Source organism: Cololabis saira, chromosome 17, assembly GCF_033807715.1.
Source record: "Cololabis saira isolate AMF1-May2022 chromosome 17, fColSai1.1, whole genome shotgun sequence".
NCBI lineage: Eukaryota > Metazoa > Chordata > Actinopteri > Beloniformes > Belonidae > Cololabis > Cololabis saira.
This window is the reverse complement of record NC_084603.1, coordinates 24691672-24710984: the sequence shown is the minus strand read 5'-3', so window position 1 is coordinate 24710984 and position 19313 is coordinate 24691672. Positions and strand designations below refer to the sequence as shown.

Genomic DNA, 19313 nt, shown 5'->3' with positions numbered 1-19313 from the left:
GCTTGCATAAAAAATTCAGAACTCTCTCTTAGCAACATTTGCCCTACATACAGCCCACATATACACACACGTATCGCAGTGTATTTTATGGTGGACACAAGTGACCAGCGTGAAAACGCACATGTAGAGTAAGCTCTAGAACACCTGATCTAACTTAGTTAGTCCATAAGCAACAAGACAGTGAAAGGGGTTTTAATGATCAGGACCCTTGTGGATTTGACTATTAGATTCAACCACTGACATCTTTATGGCTCTTTTTTGTTTTTGATAAATTGGAGGAGCTCTGACTTGTTAGTGATGAATTTTTTTGTGGTTACTGGAGACTGCTGCCAATAAATCAGTTCAACACGAAGGCAAGTGTCTCTGCACGTGTAGCTGCTGAAAGCCTCAGTGTGTAATTGTGGATTTACATTTTCAGTAAACCTATACATGTATTCAAGCAAGGTGCTTTTGTACATGTGTCCTTGAAGAAGACTGACATCTCTGCACACACCTCTTCAGTAATCTGGTCAACACCGCAGCTCACCCATCCATTTTCATTAGACATTAATGACAGGAGTGTTAGGATGGATGGGCCAGAGAGAGCTAAAGGATGAAGGAGTGAAAGGATATAGTTATGCTCCCAGTGGAAAGACTATCAAACCACTATCTGCTGTCCTGAACCATAAAACTCCCTATAGTCATCTTACATAACATTTCCGCTACTATACAATACTAACACATCATCATGTATAAAGTAGATGTGGCCGATTGCTCACTATCAACATTTCCTACAGCATTGTATGGCATTGATCTGCAAGATGTCGAAAAAAAGGACATCAAACCACATTTTCCACTTGAGAATTCACCCAATATTAGTGTGGCACTGTCAGAGTGGGTTTCAGCACCTCTGCCAAGCCATTTCCACTGAGAAGCCTTCGGGGCCCCTGTTCATCCTGGCAGTATCTCTGCAGACAGTGCTCTTACATTTCCAATTTGTGTTAAACTACTTCACATCCGTAATTTCATCCATCCTGCCTTCACCGTGGTCTTTCATTCTGCGACGCAGGTCAGTTGGTGTAAACAGTTGAGCTAGGGACATGTGTGGTCAAGTGGAAAGAAGAGCTGAAATCATATGATGAGAATATTCATCTAAAATCTGTATTTTTCTCCTATTTTGAAAGAATTTATGATCAAAATGCAGTAGTAAAGTATGTCTGCTAATATGCCTGTCACAGCTATTATCTTATTTAATAACTGTGATTACTGAGTTAATTGTGATAATTAGTCATGATCAAAATATTACATTTCACTCTTGTATAAAAAATATAGAGTGAAAGAGAAATGTCACATTTCCAAAAGGTCTTGAAGCATCTGATAGATTTAACTGACTGACCGAGTTGACACCTTATAAATTGCTGCACCTCTGATTTCTGCTGTAAAAATGGGTGTGTCGTTATGTACAAAACCTAGAAAGCAATTATTTTATCTATGCATATGCACATATTTCAGTTTCCTTCAACGTATCCAGGACAAGACAGCAATCTGAGCAAAGATCCCCAAACTTTCCTCTCTCTTGCCACTTCCTGCAGGTCTTCATAGTAGACACTAACAGGCATCTTTCCAGTAAGTATTGGGTCTGTCCTGAGACCTCTCCCTGATGGTCTTGTCTGAAATTCTACTGTTTGGGAGGTGCCTGGAAGTTACCCTGACCAAACCACCTCAACCAGTTCCTTTTCTTGAGAGAAACAACACCTAAACTGTGAACCCCTCCTAGTTTTGATGACAGCCATCCTTTCTAGGAATCTTACCTCTATTTGCAAGCTCATTCTTTCACCCATACCTAATGACATTAGGTAAAAGCTGAAACGTAGGTTGAAAATTTACTTTACACCACAACATACCAGTACAAAGTCAGTCAGTTCTGCCCATCTGTCTTTCACTAAAGTGTACCCCACCTTTTAAACAAGACCCCAATGCTTTAACTCCCCCGCTTGAGTCTGAAAATCATTCCCACCCCGGTAGATAACCTTTGTGTAGAGGTCCCCGACCTCGACCTTGTTATTTAGAAGCACAACAGTTTCTGTCAGGGAGTACTTTCCCTGACTCAAGGGTGCAGGAAAGAAATTGTTTTTCCACCCAGCTGTCCTTTTGCCCCCCAAACTGCTCCTCATCTATTTGCCAACTCTGAATGATGTGTGTGTGTTGGACTTCGAATGAAGTCCAACAACCTTTCATGTCGTTACAAACTCATGCTGCACATTGAAGTGAGTTAAACTATATCCTGCTTCAGTCAGGATTTGGAGTACACAGAAAAGGGACTGATGATCATGGCTTCAGACAGGGGAAATATGTCTTTACATGTCGTCTTAGATCTCAGTGCACATTTAAAACAATCCAGCACCACATTACAAGTGCTTACATTTGTTATTGGGATTAAAGTAAAAGCATGTTGCTATAAGAAATATTTATTTTATGGATTCAAATTTTTAGTCATCATCTCATACAGAGTTCTGTTTCTGTCACTTTTCTTTTTCCTTTAAATCTTCATGAACTAATATTATTAGGAATAGCATAAAGTTAAACTCACATATTAAACAAGTTTCTAGGTTGTCCTCCTTTCACCTGGATGATATTTCCAAAATTAGAACTATGTTGTCCCTAGGTATGACACCAGTTGTACCATTAATGTTGGACATTAAACTTTAATTTTTGGTAAAGCTTAGAGTTGCATGGCTTAAGTGACCCTGAGACGTTCTCTTAGTGATCCTGATATCAACCAACATTGTTGGGGACTTTCTGTGATACACAGAACACCTTTGCTCCCCCTAGTCTCGTTATCCTTCTGCAGTATATGATATGTATGTACATGATAATTTTGTCTGTATGATCATATTTCTGCCATTAACTCTCCCTAACCCGTTGAGGCAGATTACTGCTTTTACTGATTCTTAATCTTCTGGAGGTATTTTCCTTTTAAAATAAAGTTATTTCCTTGTCTCCCACCACTACATGAACATTGAATTGAAATGAATTAAATGGAATGGAAGGGAATTGACTTGAACTGAACTAAACCAAATGGAATGTAACTGAACCAATTTAATTTAATTTAATTTAATTTAATTTAATTTAATCTAATTTAATTTAATTTAATTTAAACTAGCACAGTGGTTTGGTGAAATTAATTGTCAATCTCCTTCACATTGTGTACATAAAAAACAACTGACAAAATGAATCTCAATCTACAGTATTTCAAATATGCCTTGTTTTTCTCATTTCACTAGCAATTTATTTTGGCACTGTTTGTCTTGTTTGGGAACATCCTGAAGTTTGTGACTTCTAAAATAGCAAGTTCTCCCTATAACTATAAATACAACAATATTTCCTGCAATTCCAGCTCCACACTGGCAGCAAGACTATCCCAAAAAATCTGAGTGGCATAAAAGAGCATCAAAATATGATATCATACTGAATATTGTCTCTGGCATCCAGAAGCTGTCACAAATAGAACAGGCATTACAGATGCCACATGAGAGGGAAAATGAAGTAATTCACTCAAGGCTTGAGCCACCTAAAAATAATGAGCACAAATAATCATGCAGTTATATGCCTGCGTACTCTACATGCAACTTATTTTGATGTTTAATACATTTGTAGACCATTTAAAGGTAGAATACAATCTGACTGAGTTTTTAGGAATAGGCTTTTGTTTGTGAAACATGTAGCACACAGTATGCTTTACATTAAGACACAAAAAAAAAAAAATCTAACTATCAGACACTGTCAGTGCCTCCTGGCATGGAATCATATCCTGGAGGTAGCAAAAGATTTTCCAAATGGCTTATTTGTAGGTTAATCTTACAACTCAGGTTTTTGACCAAACCGAAGAAAGACATGAATGCACACAAGACTGGCACACATAACCTTTAATATCTACATTTTAACCTAAAATTGAAATGAAAAAATTGATAGTTAGATGTCATACCTCAAAGTAAATAAATGTTATCTTCTGTGTTGAATTATTAAATTATTAATCTCTTTAATTTTAGAACAGTGCCGGATTAAGGAGTCTCAGCAGTGGGCCATTTTAATCTCCCATTTTCTCTTAATTATCTACAGTAGCAACCTATTTTAATGTGAAGAAATATACCATTAGCACTGCCCTGAAAAATGTTTTAGTTTCATATTTGTTCAATTAATGCAAGTCTGAAAAAAACACTGCTTCACCACGTTAGCAATGGTTCAATACACGATCAAACTAGGGGGCATATCAATATAGAGCATTTGGGTGAGTGCATGTGTATAAATATTTTACACTGTGTTATACATGTTAAGAGAGAAAACAGGAATTAAATCCCAAATTCTTGAATAGGAGCTGTCCTGCTATTAGCAATTGTCATCTCACAGCTCACTGTCTGGTAAATTGATGCAAGAGAGTCACACGTGCTCACACTCTCTCAAACACAAGCAGACTAAAAATAGAAGCAGCCTTACCTTTCTGTACACTATCATGTTGGGGGACTCATCCGCTACCCCATTGGTCCCTTGCCCACTGCTGTTGGTCTGTGCCATGATCCAGTAAGTAAATCTGCCACAGAAAATGTCAGGTGCTCCTGTTGTGGACAGAATGGATATTGTTGATCATTTAGAAGAACAGTCCAGCCTGAATGTGATTTCTTCTTACCTTTTGTGAAGAAGAAAATCATTTACATCACTTGTGGCTTGGATCATGTCTCACTACATTTGGCATTATAACATGGAGCAGACCTCCCAGTTTGGCAACAGGCGTCATGTGCACATTACAAGGTCTTGAGAAGGACATTTTTCTCCAAAAAAAAGTGCTAGTTTTAAACAAAGTAGACCTATGGGTGCTGGCTTAGTGTAAGTTTCCTGTGAATGGGGCAAAAGTTTAATATGCAGACCACCATTTACTAGCCAACTGTCACTTTTTTTTTTCCTTAGATGGGTTCATAGAGCAATGTCTGAACAGTAACAACACTTAACCTTTGTTGACAATAGAGTATTCTTCATGCACGACAGGGTCCCTACTATAGATGTATCCAATGATTGCAGTGACAAGATAAGTGCAGACCCGAATGACAGCGGTTAATGCAGTAAGAAGAAGGGAAAAAAAAGAAACGCCGTCTCTGGAGGCGGTATAATACTCTAGGGTTCAGCTCGAATACACCCATTTGCATCCACAGATAAAATGTGCAAGACTTTGCAAAATGTACAGATATGGTATGCATGTAACAGTCTCATCATGCTTTCACTGACACCCACACGGCATCCCTGTGAGGTTTTGCTCCGCATCACCAGACCGCCCATCGCATTCAAATAGTGAAATCGTGTAATCTGAGGCCGTTAGCGCTTCTGTATTGTGTTTTTGTTGCTACGAGCCGCTGCCCGTTTCAGCACCTTGGACAGCGACTGCAAAACGCCCGCGTCCGCTCGTCCTCTTCTTAACGACGGACTGCGCGTTGATTCACAGAAAACACAGCCAGGAAAACGGAGAAGAGAGGGAGAGAAAGAGAGGGAGAGAGAGAGGGGGGCTTACCTGGAAAAACACGCAGCCCGCTATAGGACTCCTGAATCCTCGCAGGGGTTGAAGCCTGATCCTTCACGTTCAGTGTGTCAACTGGCAGACATAGGAATGCGAGGGGTATTCATTGGTAGCCTGGAGAAGCAAACCTTCGCTGGGGCTCGGTGTGGTTGTGTTCTGTCTCCGTCTCTCCTCTCCTCCCTCACAGATGCTCAGAAAGCTCGGGCGCGCCAACACGGAGCGATGTGAGCGCGCATCGATCTGTGACCAATCGCGTGTGAGCAATAAATGACAACCCGTTTTGAAGATTTTTTTTACCAGCTCAAATCTCACCGTAGCAATACTTTTGAAAGCTGGTACTGTTATAAACAGACCTGCAACATATCAGTGTTTTGATAACTGAAATATTCTTCAAAGATCACCAAGGGACCGAGCGTGCTACTGATTTTATTGACTCTGCTTTACAAGAAGATGGACATCTCTTATTGTAGCGCGCGTTGTGGTTTTATTGGCATTATTTTGATGTGTTTCCTTATTGAACTAACTAACATCCTTTATCACATCAATTTTTTCGTCAATTTGTTCTAATTTCAGAAAAGGCAATCAATTTTAACCTAGACAAGGTTTCACACCATCAAAATCAAATTCCAATCATATGGAGATTCATGGTCAGAACGGAAGTTTTTTTTTTTTAAGAAAGAAGCTTCTTTCTTTCTTCCTAAAGATCATTCATTCAAAAAAAAAAAATGGAATCCTAATTTGCCATCTGTAACACCTTCCTACAGACCCTATCAGATGCTGACCAAAAGTGTAAGAAACGGTTATAACTCAGAAATAAAACTGGAAACAAAATTGTGCAACAAAAATGTGTTAAAAATATTGTAATGTGTTGCAGTCTGTGGCTTTTGAAGTACACAACAGTCCAGGCATGAAGGATGACAGCTGTGCCCCTTCTCCCAGAGTACTAACATGTGCCTGTATTGTGTCGAATGCCCTCCCTTCTGCTTCAGTCTTCCAGGACTCAGGCTCTTGACAAGGAAGGTTAACCAAATATACAGTCCACTTTCCTAGTAAGCTGCACAATTAAAACATATAACCATCATAGCTAAACTGACGTAACAGCTTTGTAAAAATAAACACCTAAGTACCCAAACAGCAATAGATTTCAGTTACTTGATGTTCATATTTCACCTAACCTTACATTTATTTTGTTGCGTATGCGTCAGTTGTTATGATGATTATGAATAAGGTAATGAAGTAAAAGAGGCAATGCCTCTTTGGAAGTGAGTCGTTTAATGCCTCCTAAGAATAGGAATCCTGGCTGCTTGTACACTAAATGCAAACTTTTTTTTTGAGGAAGCTACTGTAAGTGGTGTCACTAATTCCACCTGGTTTAAGGCAAATAAAGGCAGATCATTGTATTTATCTGATTCGTGATGCAGTAGCTTCATCACAGGTCTGCTGGAGACTAATGAAATCTTTTACACTGATAACATATTTCTATGTAACATAAAAAGATATGTGGTAAATGACATTGCTGGAGTTAACTACGCCCCCATGGTAGACTCAATTACTTCCTCTATAGATAGATGGAACTCCTTGCCTTCGTCACTTATAGCAAGAATCAATGTTCTTAAATTAAATATAAGGCCCAGACTTCTGTATTTGTTTCAAAACATCCCATCGCCACCTCCTGTTGATTTATTCTCACTTTTAAAGAAGATTTTCACACGTTTTTTATGGAATAATAGACGGCCGAGGCTACGCTTATCACTCTTGTACCTATGATAGAGGAGGCCTCAGGTGCCCCAATCCACTTTGGTTCTATTGGGCAGCTCAATTGAGGACCATGATGTTTTATTTTACAGATAAATCTCTGCCACCTTGGATGAATATTGAAAATTTCTCAGTCCCTCTCCCTCTCCCCCAGTACATATACTCAGCAAAAGTCAAAATGTTGAAAAACAAATACAAAAAAATCCTATAGTCAGAAATGATTACAATTTGGTATCAGGTTAAGAATTATTTAGGTGAATCCTCCTCTCTGTCACGCTTCAGCCCGATATGGGTAACCATTTCTTCCCTCCAGGCAGAGCTGACCCTGGTTTTAGAAACTGGGCTGAAAAAGGTTTAGAGACAATAACGGATCTCATGGGATCAGAGGGTGAGGTGTTGATGTCATTTGTAGAGCTGATTGCCAGGTACAATATTCCACGTAAACATGAATTTAAATACCTACAGGTGAGAAACGTTATTAGATCATCTCAAAATCAGTGTCTATCAATTCCCCCGTTGTCCATTTTGGAAAATGAAATTAAAAATGACTGCTTTGGAAAAGGAATTATCTCCAAATTATATAGCTTGTTAGCAGAGGGGTCCTCTGAGTCTTTATTCACGGAAACTTAATGCCTGGAGGGAAGATTTACAGGAGGACTTGCCCTCAGAGGACTGGGAAGAAACCTGTGCTAAAGCACAAACAAAAACTACCAATACACGTCTCAAAGTACTGCAATATAGTGGCTAATGAGGACATATGTAACACCGGAAAAGCTCAATAAGTATAATGGTGCCATCCCTGACCTGTGCATCAGGTGTGGAGAGGAGAAGGGGACGTTCTTCCATTGTATCTGGAAATGCAATAAAGTTCAACAATTCTGGTGGGAGAGTAAACAAGCTTTAGAGACTATACTACCGGTAGGTAAAAAAAATGTTCTTGACCCTAAACTGTTTATCCTAGGTTTTATCCTGATAGACATCATATGTCTAGAAAAATAGTCACCGCCCTGGATTTGTGTTTACTGGTTGCAAAAAGAATCATAGCACTCTCATGGCAGAGTACCAGTAAACCAAAATTCCATTACCTGGATTAAGGAAATGTCTGCAACTTTACCCATGGAAAAGATTACTCATATTATAAAGGGCAAACTATCATTGTTTCAAAACATTTGGGGTCCTTTTATGGAATATATGTAGAGTGTGGATTTAAGTGGTCTGGGGAGTGGGGTGGATAAGGCATAGCTACTTATGATCCTCTGCAGTGTTCTAAAATAATTTCTTTCTTTTGATACTTAAATTCTTTATTCTGTGTGAATTGTACATTTGAGTTTATATTTCTCAATTATGCACGACGGTGAAATACTTTGGGCTAGCCCTTGAAAAACAGATAAACCTTTGTTGTTTTGATTTTCGTTACTTTTTTGTTTTGTTTGGGGTTTTATTTATTTATTTTCTTTCTTTCTTTCTTTCTTTTCTCTTTCCTTTTCTCATTTAGAACTAAATTGAGTGTTGCTTTGTGATGTCTCATGGATGCCTGACTTGTAAGGAAATAAGATTTGAATGCTGGAAGATAATTCAGCTGCCCTTGATGTTTCCTTTTATGTAACAGCACTCTTATTTTTCTGTGTCATTGGAAGGATTTTGAAAACCAAATAAAGATATTGTTGGAAAAAAAAAAGATATGTGGCTGATTCAGTTGGTTAGGGTTATGTACTACAATTTCTCAATTAGGAATAGAGCAAATTACTATGAGAAAACTATAAGGGATAAATACTAAGTTCAGTATGCTATCGTTTTATTATTTTTCCCTTCCTTGTGACATAGCTATAGTTTAAATGCCTATGTTTACTAAAGGGTTGAAAAAAATTTACAATATCATCTACGAAGGATTGATAAAGAAATAATGTATTGTTTAGCTTTCCCAGCACGTTACTAGAGCTGTGCAGAGAGTTTCAAAATTCTGTTGCAAGATCAATACTTTTATGTTTATACTCACAAAAAGTTAGCAATAGAGTACATATTACACTGCTGCTGTTTGGTTAAGGACACCTTAGTGTCCTACAGTCAACGTACATTTTTGTAACAATGCTTTATAAGGACAATAATGATAAAAGAGAACCAACTCTTATATCTTTTGGAAGCAGTTAGTGTCTTGAGTCAAAATTATATTGGATTTGGTAACAGAATGAAACCATGTCCAATTCCACCCAGCCTATATCTGCTTATATATCTAAAAACAAACAAAACAAAAAAAAACATAATAATAATCCTGTTTTGGGCATCTGGCTGAGTCTATTCTTTTCTTCATTCTCTTTTATTACTGTCTTTAATATTGTTAATTGATCCTATGAACTGTTGCTCCATGAGTCAGAATATTCTTTTTTATTTTAATCAATTATTTTTGTTAATTTAATCCATTCCTCCAGCTGTACTGTTTCCAACGTGAGGACTGTGCATCACAGAGGGAACACAGCTAGTAAAATCACTACCGCCACATTCCTCTCCCTTCTGGACATGCACAGTATAACACCTGCCTCAACGGCAGAGCAATCAACACTGTAGGTGACACTCCACAGGATTTCCACTCCTTCTGCCTTCAGAAAGAAGTAACTGGAACCATAGGCTCACTCCAAAAGACTGTTTAACTTTAACAGCATCTTACACCAAGCTGATTTTAGCATAGCTGGTTATAAACTTAGAGAATGGTATGGAGCTAATGATATAGTCACCCAATACTAAAGTCTGTGGTCAGAATAGGGGAGACACCTGGGGTGTGACGTCATGAGCAGAGGCTCCTTAATGACTGATATGGAGCAGTGTGAAAAGCTGAGGAGTCTGGTTTGAAAAGGAAGTTTGGCAGAGGTAGCTGCGAGAGAGGAGCAACATGTCAGACTGCACAGCACTCTGTTAGCTGGGGGAGGGTATCGTTCGCAGTTATCTAGAGCTACCGGCGATGCAGACAGGTAGCCATAGGGAGTTAGCAGCTCAGGTGTTAGGAGGGGAGGCCGGTCGCCTCCTGTAGCTAGACCAGGGTTCACCGTAGAGAGTGCTGCATCGTCATCGCGCCCTGTGCGGCTGCTATAGCGCACTACCAGCTGCCAGCAGTTCCTGTCCTCGCTGTCCAGCAAAGCCATTACCCCACAGAGTTGGACGGCGGCACAAGCTCAGACCCCGTGGGACGGTCTCGCCAAGCTCACGATCAAAGTTTACTTCTCCATTTAGCTTTGCATTTATTAATAGTTTTATGTATATAGGTCTGCCTATTTTTATACTGTATATTAAGTAGTGGGGTTGCTGGGGGAGGAGTGATGTGTCTGTGGGTGGGCGGTCCACAGGTGCCATAGCTGCAGGTTAGCCATGTGTGGGGTGGTGTGTGACTCTGCGTGCTGTGTTTAGAGCGTGTCTTGAAAGCTAGTGAAACTAGTCTGGTGTGTAGTGGGTTGTCACTGTGTGCCATTTAGGTGAGGCTGTTGTGTGTTGTGTTCTAAGGAAGCCTGCGCCCCGACCGACACTCCTCTTGCAGCCCCCTATGTGTTTTATGAACTGCTAATTATTAATAAAGATTGTCCTTTCGTATATCACCCTTATCTGCGTGTTTATTTAAAGGTCCTGACATTATTAACTTTTATAGCTTAAAGTAAACCCCACATTTACTACACTGGTGGCAGCAGTGGGATACTTAACAATGTTAGAACCTGAGTATAACGCACCTCCCGTGTTGGTTGCAGATCAGGGTGCCCCTACATGGTCAGTTACTAGAGAAATGTCCTGCCCAGTCTTTATGCCAGAGACTTTTTCTGGTACCGGGCAAGAATGGACAGATTGGGCAGAGCAGTTTGAAATGGCTGCTGATGTAAATAACTGGTATAAATCCCTGAGGCTGAAATGTATGGATCTTTTGTTGTCGGGCTGAGCCTGTGGACTATCAGCTAAAACTAATTATGCCTTGTTAAAAGATGCTATCGGTTCTGGTTTTATTTTGAAATCTGTGTGTTTGTGTTTCAGTTTTGTCTTGACTTTCCTGGTTCCCATCTACCCTGATTGTCCGCACCTGTGTCTCGTCAACCCTTCTATGGTCTTGTCTTTCTCGCTCCCGGCTGGTCCATACTGTTTCCGAACCTGCTTGTGTCTTGTCAGGTTTTTTTTGGTTCTCTAGTGGTAAGCTCTTCTGTTTTTGTTGTCCCTGCTTTGGAGCGCTTTTGATTTTGTTTGGATTAATAAATCACCCTTTTTGGAACTCCTGCCTCCTGCTCTCCTGCATTTGGGTCCTATCAACAACACAACGTGACAATGGGGAGGTATCTCTTGACCCCTGTGATAGTGATGATTGGAACCGAGCTAAATTTTCCTCACGGAAGAGGCTTCATAATGAAAACATCTGTGAGTTTGGGATTGCCATATGCCGGCTGGTAGCTAAAGCCTATCCATCAGCAGATCTTCACACACAGGACTTACTCACAAAGGATCATTGTATTGCATATGCGGGAAGTGGCTATTTACGTATTAGCCTCCGTAGTGCTAAACCTGCAACCTTAGAGACTGCAATTAATCTGGCCTCAAAACTTGAGTTTATCAGGGGGCTGGAGCCATTTAGCCCAAGATGCTAAAGTTTGCGGGATTTCAGGACATAAAGCTGAAGATAACGAGCAGGTGGAAACTTTGTTTAGGATAGTGGAAGGGTTGAGGCAGGATGGTAGGTCTTTGCAGGCTCCAGTACACGCATTAAAGTCAAACACAGCATATCCTGCCTCTACTCTTGCAGTTGCCTCCGTTTCCCCCCCTCAGCCAGCTAACACATATGGTAATGTAGCTAAACGAGAGGCAGTGCAGCGTAGAGAGGGATGCTGGCTGTGTGGCTGTGACTGGCACACACTGCCCTTACCTGCAGGGAAACTAGAGGGGGTGTGCACAGGGGGCCCAATGCCCGCCCCTTTTTCATCAGTATCCGTTGGGGTCCCTGAGAAGGCTGAAACTGGCTCTGGCCATCTTGCAGCTAAGATAGGTGGGTAAAACTGTCATGTCCTGGTTGATACTGGAGCAACACACTCTATTGTACCTAAGCAGAAATTACTTTTGTTCACCGAGGAGGGGTCTGATTTACAAAAGTATTTTGGTGATGCAAGAGCAGCAAATGGAGGGGGTGATGCAGATCCTTGGAGACATTTTGCTTGGCTTTGAGTTTTTATACCTGTTTATACCCTATATCTGTGGTTGATATCAGTAGTAAGACCTGGTGGATAATGGGAAAGACATTGGGGGGGGTGTCCGACGGGCAAGCGGAGACCAACTATTTCGCCCAGCAGTTATCAGATGTCACCAGAGGGACTCGGGGACGAGTCCCATTTGCCACGAGGGGAGGAAATGTGGTGAGAATAAGGGAGACACTCGGGGCCTCATTTATAAAGCACAAAACAAGGCTTGAAAGATGTGCACGCCACATTCTACGCAAAGGTTGGGATTTGTAAAAAAAAAACTTACTGGAAAATGTGCGTATCTCTATGCAAACTTTGATCCTAATGCACGAACATTTTGAAGATATGGGGAACTGGGGACACAGACGATGAGGTGGTGAAATGAAGCCAGATTCATGTCATACTTTTAATGTCATCACATATCAGACTTATAGATCCATTTACACCCAAGCCGGCAGTGTTATAGATCTATGTGTTCCATAAGTGAGCCATTACACCTGTATTTGCAGTAGGTACTACGTTCATATATCATACTTCCATCTTCAAATGGTATGGAGTGGTGAATAGCACCAGATTGATTATTTATCGTGACAAGGTGTATAACACCAGTCCAATTGCTGAGTAAGAATATAAATTGCGTGGTGACAGCCGTGCGTAATGCTGCACAATGGATGCGCTGGCACTGCTTGAGGGTCACGTAAATGGCAGGATCAGGATGGAGAGAGTATTTAGGGACCATGAAGATTTCCTGGCCCATGATGATGACTGGCTAATAAGCCGATTTCAATTCCCTAGAGCAGTGCTCTTGGATCTATGTGCTGAACTGGGTCCAGTGTTAGACAGACCGACCCCCCGGAATCGCGCCATCCCGGAGCATATACATGTGCTGACCACTCTTGGTTTTCTGGCAACCGGCTCTTTCCAGCGGGAATTAGCCGACAGGTATGTGTTTGATTAACAATAAATAATGTTACATGTTCTGCCTAAAGCCCCTTTGAGGTACGATATAATATCTAAATTCCGTCTTTAGGTCTGGGATATCACAGCCATCACTGAGCACTATAATGCCAGCCATTTTGGATGGCATTATTAAAATGACCAGTCGATACATCTGGTTTCCTTACACTTTGGGTGAACAGGCCAACATTAAAAGGCAATTTGCAGCAATGGCAGGTTTCCCAACTGTAATCGGTGCTATTGGCTGCACTCACATTGCTATAAGGGCTCCGAGTGAAAATGAATTTGTCTATGTGAACCGTAAAAATTTGCATTCAATACATGTACATACATGCCTCAAACATGGTTCTGACAAACTTAGTGGCATGGTGGCCTGGCTCGATACATGACTCATTCATCCTGATGCACAGCAATGTAGGAAACAGACTGCAGGCAGGCGCTGCGCGTGATGGCTGGCTCCTTGATCAGCAGGCTCATTTATATGCAAACACAATCATGAAGTACTTTGCATTGACCATTCATGGTAGAAAGTGGGCGTGTAGAGGGCGGGATATGAGGCAAATTCACCTGTGCAACCTTACAGGTGGACTTTGATTTATAAAGAGAACATTGCATGCAGGTGTGCGTGCACACGGTTTTATAAATCAGGATTTTTTTTGTGCGCACGCCATTTTCGGCTTTTGAGCGCAGGTACACTTTTAGTATGAATCCTACACACTCTTTTATAAATGAGGCCCCTGGGATGTGACGTCAGGAACAGAGGCTCCTTAATGATTGATATGGAACAGCTGTGAAAAGCCGAGGAGCCTGGTTTGATAAGAAAGTGTGGCCGACGTAGCTACGAGAGATGAGCAACGCGTCAGACTGCACTCTGTTAGCTGGGGGAGGGTGTCATTCGCATTGATCTAGAGCTACCAGTACCAGCGACGAAAACAGGTAGCCAGGGGGCAGCTCAGGTGTTAGGAGGGGAGGCCGGTCGCCTCCTGTAATTAGACCAGGGTTCACTAGAGAGAGTGCCGTGTTGTCATCGCTCCCTTTGCGGCTGCAGGTTAGCCGTGTGTGGGGTGGTGTTTGACTCTACGGGCTGTGTTTAAAGCGTGTCTTAAAAGCTAGTGAAACTAATCTGGTGTGTAGTGGGTTGTCATTCTGCATGCTGTGTTCAAAGCGTGCCTTAAATACTAGTGAAGCTAGCCTGAGATGTAGTGGTTTGTCACTGTGTGCCATTTAACAGGGAAGCCTGTTGTGATCCAAGGAATCCTGTGCCCCGACCAACACCCCTCTTGCAGCCCCCTATGTGTTTTATGAACTGCTGATTATTAATAAAGATTGTCTTTGTTTTGTATATCACCCCTGTCTGTGTGTTTTATTTAAAAGTCCTGACATTCTTATCTTTTATAACTTGGAGTAGGCTATAACTCACATATTACAATACATTCGCCCAGCAAAAATATAAATCATTTGTAAAATTTTATTATACAATGGTTAAATTGTTCAAGGGACATTTTATAGTCCTACATGTGAAAAATTAAGAAATGAGGCGATAGGTTATTTCCAAATATAGACATTTTAATCAGGCCAACAGGAGCGCTACCGGACTACTTCACCCGAAAACTCCAAATCCCACAATGCATCGGTAGATTCTTCGTCGTCGAACAAAAAGGCGGAAACAAAAGAAGTTATCAGTTTGTCAAAACAAATAAGCGCTAGTCGGCACAAAGTGAGCTCGGTCGTAGTTGACAGCTGTCAGAGTAAAGCCCGTCGTTTCACATAGTCTTAGTGAAATACTTGCCATGGCTTTGAAGAGAATACAGAAGGTGAGAAGAGTCGTCCTGTCCTCGTGTTTATTGTACAGAGCTGTGCGGAAAATCCTGTGTGACGTTAGCGAGGGTTAGCATGCGTGCTAACCGGCCGATTCCACCCAACAAAACCGTTTAAAGAGAGATTTAACGGCTCATAAGTGACTCCCAGGACTGCTTTTATTGTGATTAAGTTAATTATCCTTTTGGCCACGTCGATACACAGTACAGTGGGAAGTTAGTTAAACACTTGTACTCACGATTAATTATCCTTTATAAACGCTATTTCCTGTTATCTCAAGTGATTTCTCGCCGTTTGACGAGGCGGATGAACCGTGTAAAATACTAACACCAACTGGTGAAACCAGCCCGGGATATGTCCTTAGATGCCTGACAAAGTGTTAGATGTTGTGGGCTTTTGTTTTTATGATGTAATGGGGTGTTGTCGGTAAACCAGAGTCCAAACCGAAAGCTAACTTTGCTCTCACTAAACACTTAGGACTTACACACAGATCTGTGTTTAGGCTTGTTCGCTGTATTATAATGTCCTTCCTTTTTCTTTCGTCGTTTGCGATCAATAGCCCCCCATTTTGATAAATTGTTGACGTGTTTCAAGCAATGCAGGCACTATGGCCCGGATCTTACATTATTGCTTAATTTTACAGGAGCTGAATGACTTACAGAGGGATCCTCCAGCTTCCTGTTCAGCTGGACCTGTGGGGGAAGACAGTAAGTATGATAATGGACATCTATGAATATTTATATATATATATATATATATATATATATATATATATATATATATATATTTGTTATGCTTTAATGGTCTTTTCACAGTGCTGCCTTTGTGATTGTGTTTGTGCCTAAGCTTTATTGATAATAACGTTTCACATACTTCTCTTCATCTTTCTTTCCATTAGTGTTTCACTGGCAAGCTACCATTACAGGACCGGTGAGCATTTTCTAGATTCTGGATTTGTTTTCTGCATTTTTTTTTTAAACCAAGGGGCTTCTGGATCTGTAGACAATAGTTTTTTTATGTTGAGTTTAGAGCACTTTCTGTTGTGTATTATCATGTATAGAGTGCACACACTGGCAAATGCTCCACTCTTTCCATTCACTGAAGCCATTGGAATGACTTGCACCCAAATCTGGGACATATTTCAACAATAATTTGATCCTCTGTTCTAGAATGACAGTCCTTATCACGGAGGAGTGTTTTTCCTTTCTGTCCATTTTCCCACTGACTATCCCTTTAAACCACCAAAGGTAAGAATATTTTCTTTTCTGACTGATGTACTCAGACATGCAGCATCTTACTATAAAATTTAAAAAATTTGATTTTTGTTTAATCTTTTGCGGTCGTCAGATGCAGTGTCATTCAAAAATTGTATGATTTCCATATCTGTCCCTTGACAATGACTCAACCTCCTTCAGAATCAACATCAGTTTTCAACATTTTTGTGTTTTGCTTGTTTCCACAGGTCGCCTTTACAACGAAAATCTATCACCCAAACATAAACAGCAATGGCAGCATTTGCCTTGACATTTTGAGGTCACAGTGGTCACCTGCACTAACAATATCGAAAGGTAACTAAAATCCACAATTTGGCTTTACAGTACAGATTCATACACTACATGTGTACTGTTTTGGAGCTGATTTGTCATCAGGATTTATTTTAAAGTCACAAGGAATTGTAGGTTTGATATAAAACATAACAGTGGAAGGAACACTTTCCATTGGAACTTGAAAGAAGGGTGGCATTGTATTTTATCAGACATCAGCCACATTGGAGATTTTCATGAAAACGTGCTGTTTTTGTCTACCGGTATATCAGTTCCATATATATATATATATATATATATATATATACTGTATATATATATATACTTGAATGTATCAAATCTTCTGTTAAGACAAAATAAAACAACATGCAGGTCAGCAGAATAGAATATGAAGAGGCATTGATTACCAGCATGCATCCGCTCACATGCACACTTGTCCTCTGGAAGATTTAACCGCTGCTTTCCCATGTTATCTCTCTTTGATATCTTCCGGAGATTCTGCTAAGTAGTCTGCAGAAAAATCAGGCAAGCTCAAATTTTGCGGATTTACATTCTTGCTCACCAACCCCTCTGGGATATCTCTGAAGGAATATAGGACTGGAGATAAATGTGTTAAAACAGTAATTGTGAGGTAAAGTGATCAACCAATGCTGGATTCTTCCTACTCTTGAGACATGCAGCCTCTAGGAACACAGGTAACAGGATTTCCATGCTAGATTATCTATATAATTAAACACTGCACCCTGCATAGTTTTGCTACGAAATTGTGAGAATTAGGGGTTTTGTACTGTATCATCCACATCATGGCAGGAGGTAACACTGGTACCCAGGTTTAGCATGTTATCTAAATATCTATGCTAAAAACAAAAAAGAAGAGCCAAGATAATAGGATTATTTTATAATAATACCTAAATTCAAAAGTTGTCCATATTACATTCAGGCTACGTTCACGCTGCCATCCCATATTTGACTTTTAGCATAGCCAATCTTTATGACTTACTGTTTACTCTATATATTGCACATTTCTAGATCTGATCAGGCTCCTTGCTGACATTCCCATATCCATAGTTGTTCTAGTAACCTAGATGCATGGTGTGGATGTAAACTAACTAATATGGAGTGTGATGATCTGGCTTTGTTACTGTTCTAAATTGTTTCGTGCAAATGTTCTACAAGTTCCAAAAAAGCACTGGAGATGGAGGACACCTCTGCACTTTGTTTTGGGTGGTTATCTTTGCCGGTATGTCAGTACAATGGAGTGCATGGTCCAGGCAGGCTAGTGTTAGCTGACAGACAACTGACGGAGGAATCCAGGTCACTTCTGTCACTCTGGTAGATGTCCTTCTTTGTTTTGCTTTGTGAATAACAGAAAAACATTTTAAATCCTATGTGAGTGAACAGACAATTCAGCTTTAGGTGGAAATTTGAAACCGGCTCTGTACGTGGTTTGAATCAGATTTTGGAAAAATATATATATATTTTACGTGACTTTTATTTTTTGGTTGTATTATATATCATATATGACATATATCATATATGACACAATCTGGTTGTCCTAAGCATGGCATTTGAGGTAGTAGTGTGGACATACTATATTTTGATTGTACAATAACCTAAAAATACTGGTTATTTTTATGAAAAATTTTACATGCTGATTCTTGGTCTTTACATCCCCCAGTTTTATTGTCCATATGCTCCTTGCTATGTGACCCAAATCCAGATGATCCACTGGTCCCTGACATTGCACATATCTACAAATCAGACAGACAAAAGTAAGTGTCAAAGCCAAAGATCTTGTCATGATATTAAACACCTAGTTGAAAGTTGATATTCTTTAACGAGACTTTCTTTTATCCTAAGGTACAACAAACTGGCCAGAGAATGGACCCAAAGGTATGCAATGTGATGGAGCAAAGTTTGAGGACGAACACCTCCACAAACACCTCAAAATATGACAGTACTGTTCAACTGCTTTCTCCAAACGTTTGTAGCTGAGGTGTTTGATAAGCTTGAAGCACTTTCTCCTCTGAGATTTTACTTGACTTAACCCTTTTCTTATTTTTACCATTATTTTGGCATTATTGTTATTGTTTGGATGATTTTCATTATTAGATGCGCTGAGATGGAGTGATTGTATTTTTCTTTTTAAGATATTTCTATTGTACAAGCCTGTACTGGATTTATTTTTCATTATTTTGAATTAAAGACATCAAGCAAAATGTGAATTTCAAATTATTGTGTATTACTTACAGTTAAGCTGAAATGAGGAACAATCATGCTGTGAAGTGTTATAGTGAACTCCATTTCCCTTCCATCAGATTTTTGTATTATCCTTTCTTTCACATGGCCACTAGGTGGCGGCCTTTACTATTTACAGACCAAACCTTTTTCATGTAACAGCCTCTCTGGCAGCTGTATTTGTTTGGGTGACTTTCAGTTCAAAAATGCTCAAACGGTAATTCGTGTGGATTGTGGCTGTGTGAGTATTTTTCATGTTGCTTGATC

General features: G+C 40.1%; 2 protein-coding genes across 3 annotated transcripts in view; one reads left to right on the top strand and one right to left on the bottom strand.

The window, feature by feature from the left end:
• Positions 1-5717, bottom strand: part of rgs7a (regulator of G protein signaling 7a) — a 58367-nt gene extending 52650 nt beyond the window's left edge. For both annotated transcript variants that reach the window (XM_061744631.1, XM_061744632.1), the window contains exons 1-2: positions 5537-5717; positions 4474-4592 (exon numbers count right to left, since the gene is read on the bottom strand). In XM_061744631.1, coding sequence (XP_061600615.1) covers positions 4474-4551 — 78 coding nt within the window. In that variant the 5' untranslated portion in view covers positions 4552-4592; positions 5537-5717. The remainder of the gene's footprint in view (positions 1-4473; positions 4593-5536) is intronic.
• Positions 5718-15095: 9378 nt separating this feature from the next.
• Positions 15096-19027, top strand: LOC133464114 (ubiquitin-conjugating enzyme E2 D4-like). The gene is made up of 7 exons (XM_061746101.1): positions 15096-15260; positions 15908-15971; positions 16163-16194; positions 16434-16511; positions 16727-16832; positions 18487-18580; positions 18669-19027. Exons 1-7 carry the CDS (start codon positions 15237-15239, stop codon positions 18712-18714), a joined length of 444 nt encoding a protein of 147 aa, XP_061602085.1. The 5' UTR covers positions 15096-15236; the 3' UTR covers positions 18715-19027.
• The last annotated feature ends 286 nt before the right edge of the window (positions 19028-19313 follow it).

Coding starts and splice junctions, on each gene's coding strand:
- LOC133464114 (XM_061746101.1), top strand. CDS start 15,237: ATGGCTTTGAAGAGAATACAGAAG. Junction 16,195..16,433: donor AAGCTACCATTACAGGACCG/GTGAGCATTTTC, acceptor CCTCTGTTCTAG/AATGACAGTCCTTATCACGG. Junction 16,512..16,726: donor ATCCCTTTAAACCACCAAAG/GTAAGAATATTT, acceptor TTGTTTCCACAG/GTCGCCTTTACAACGAAAAT.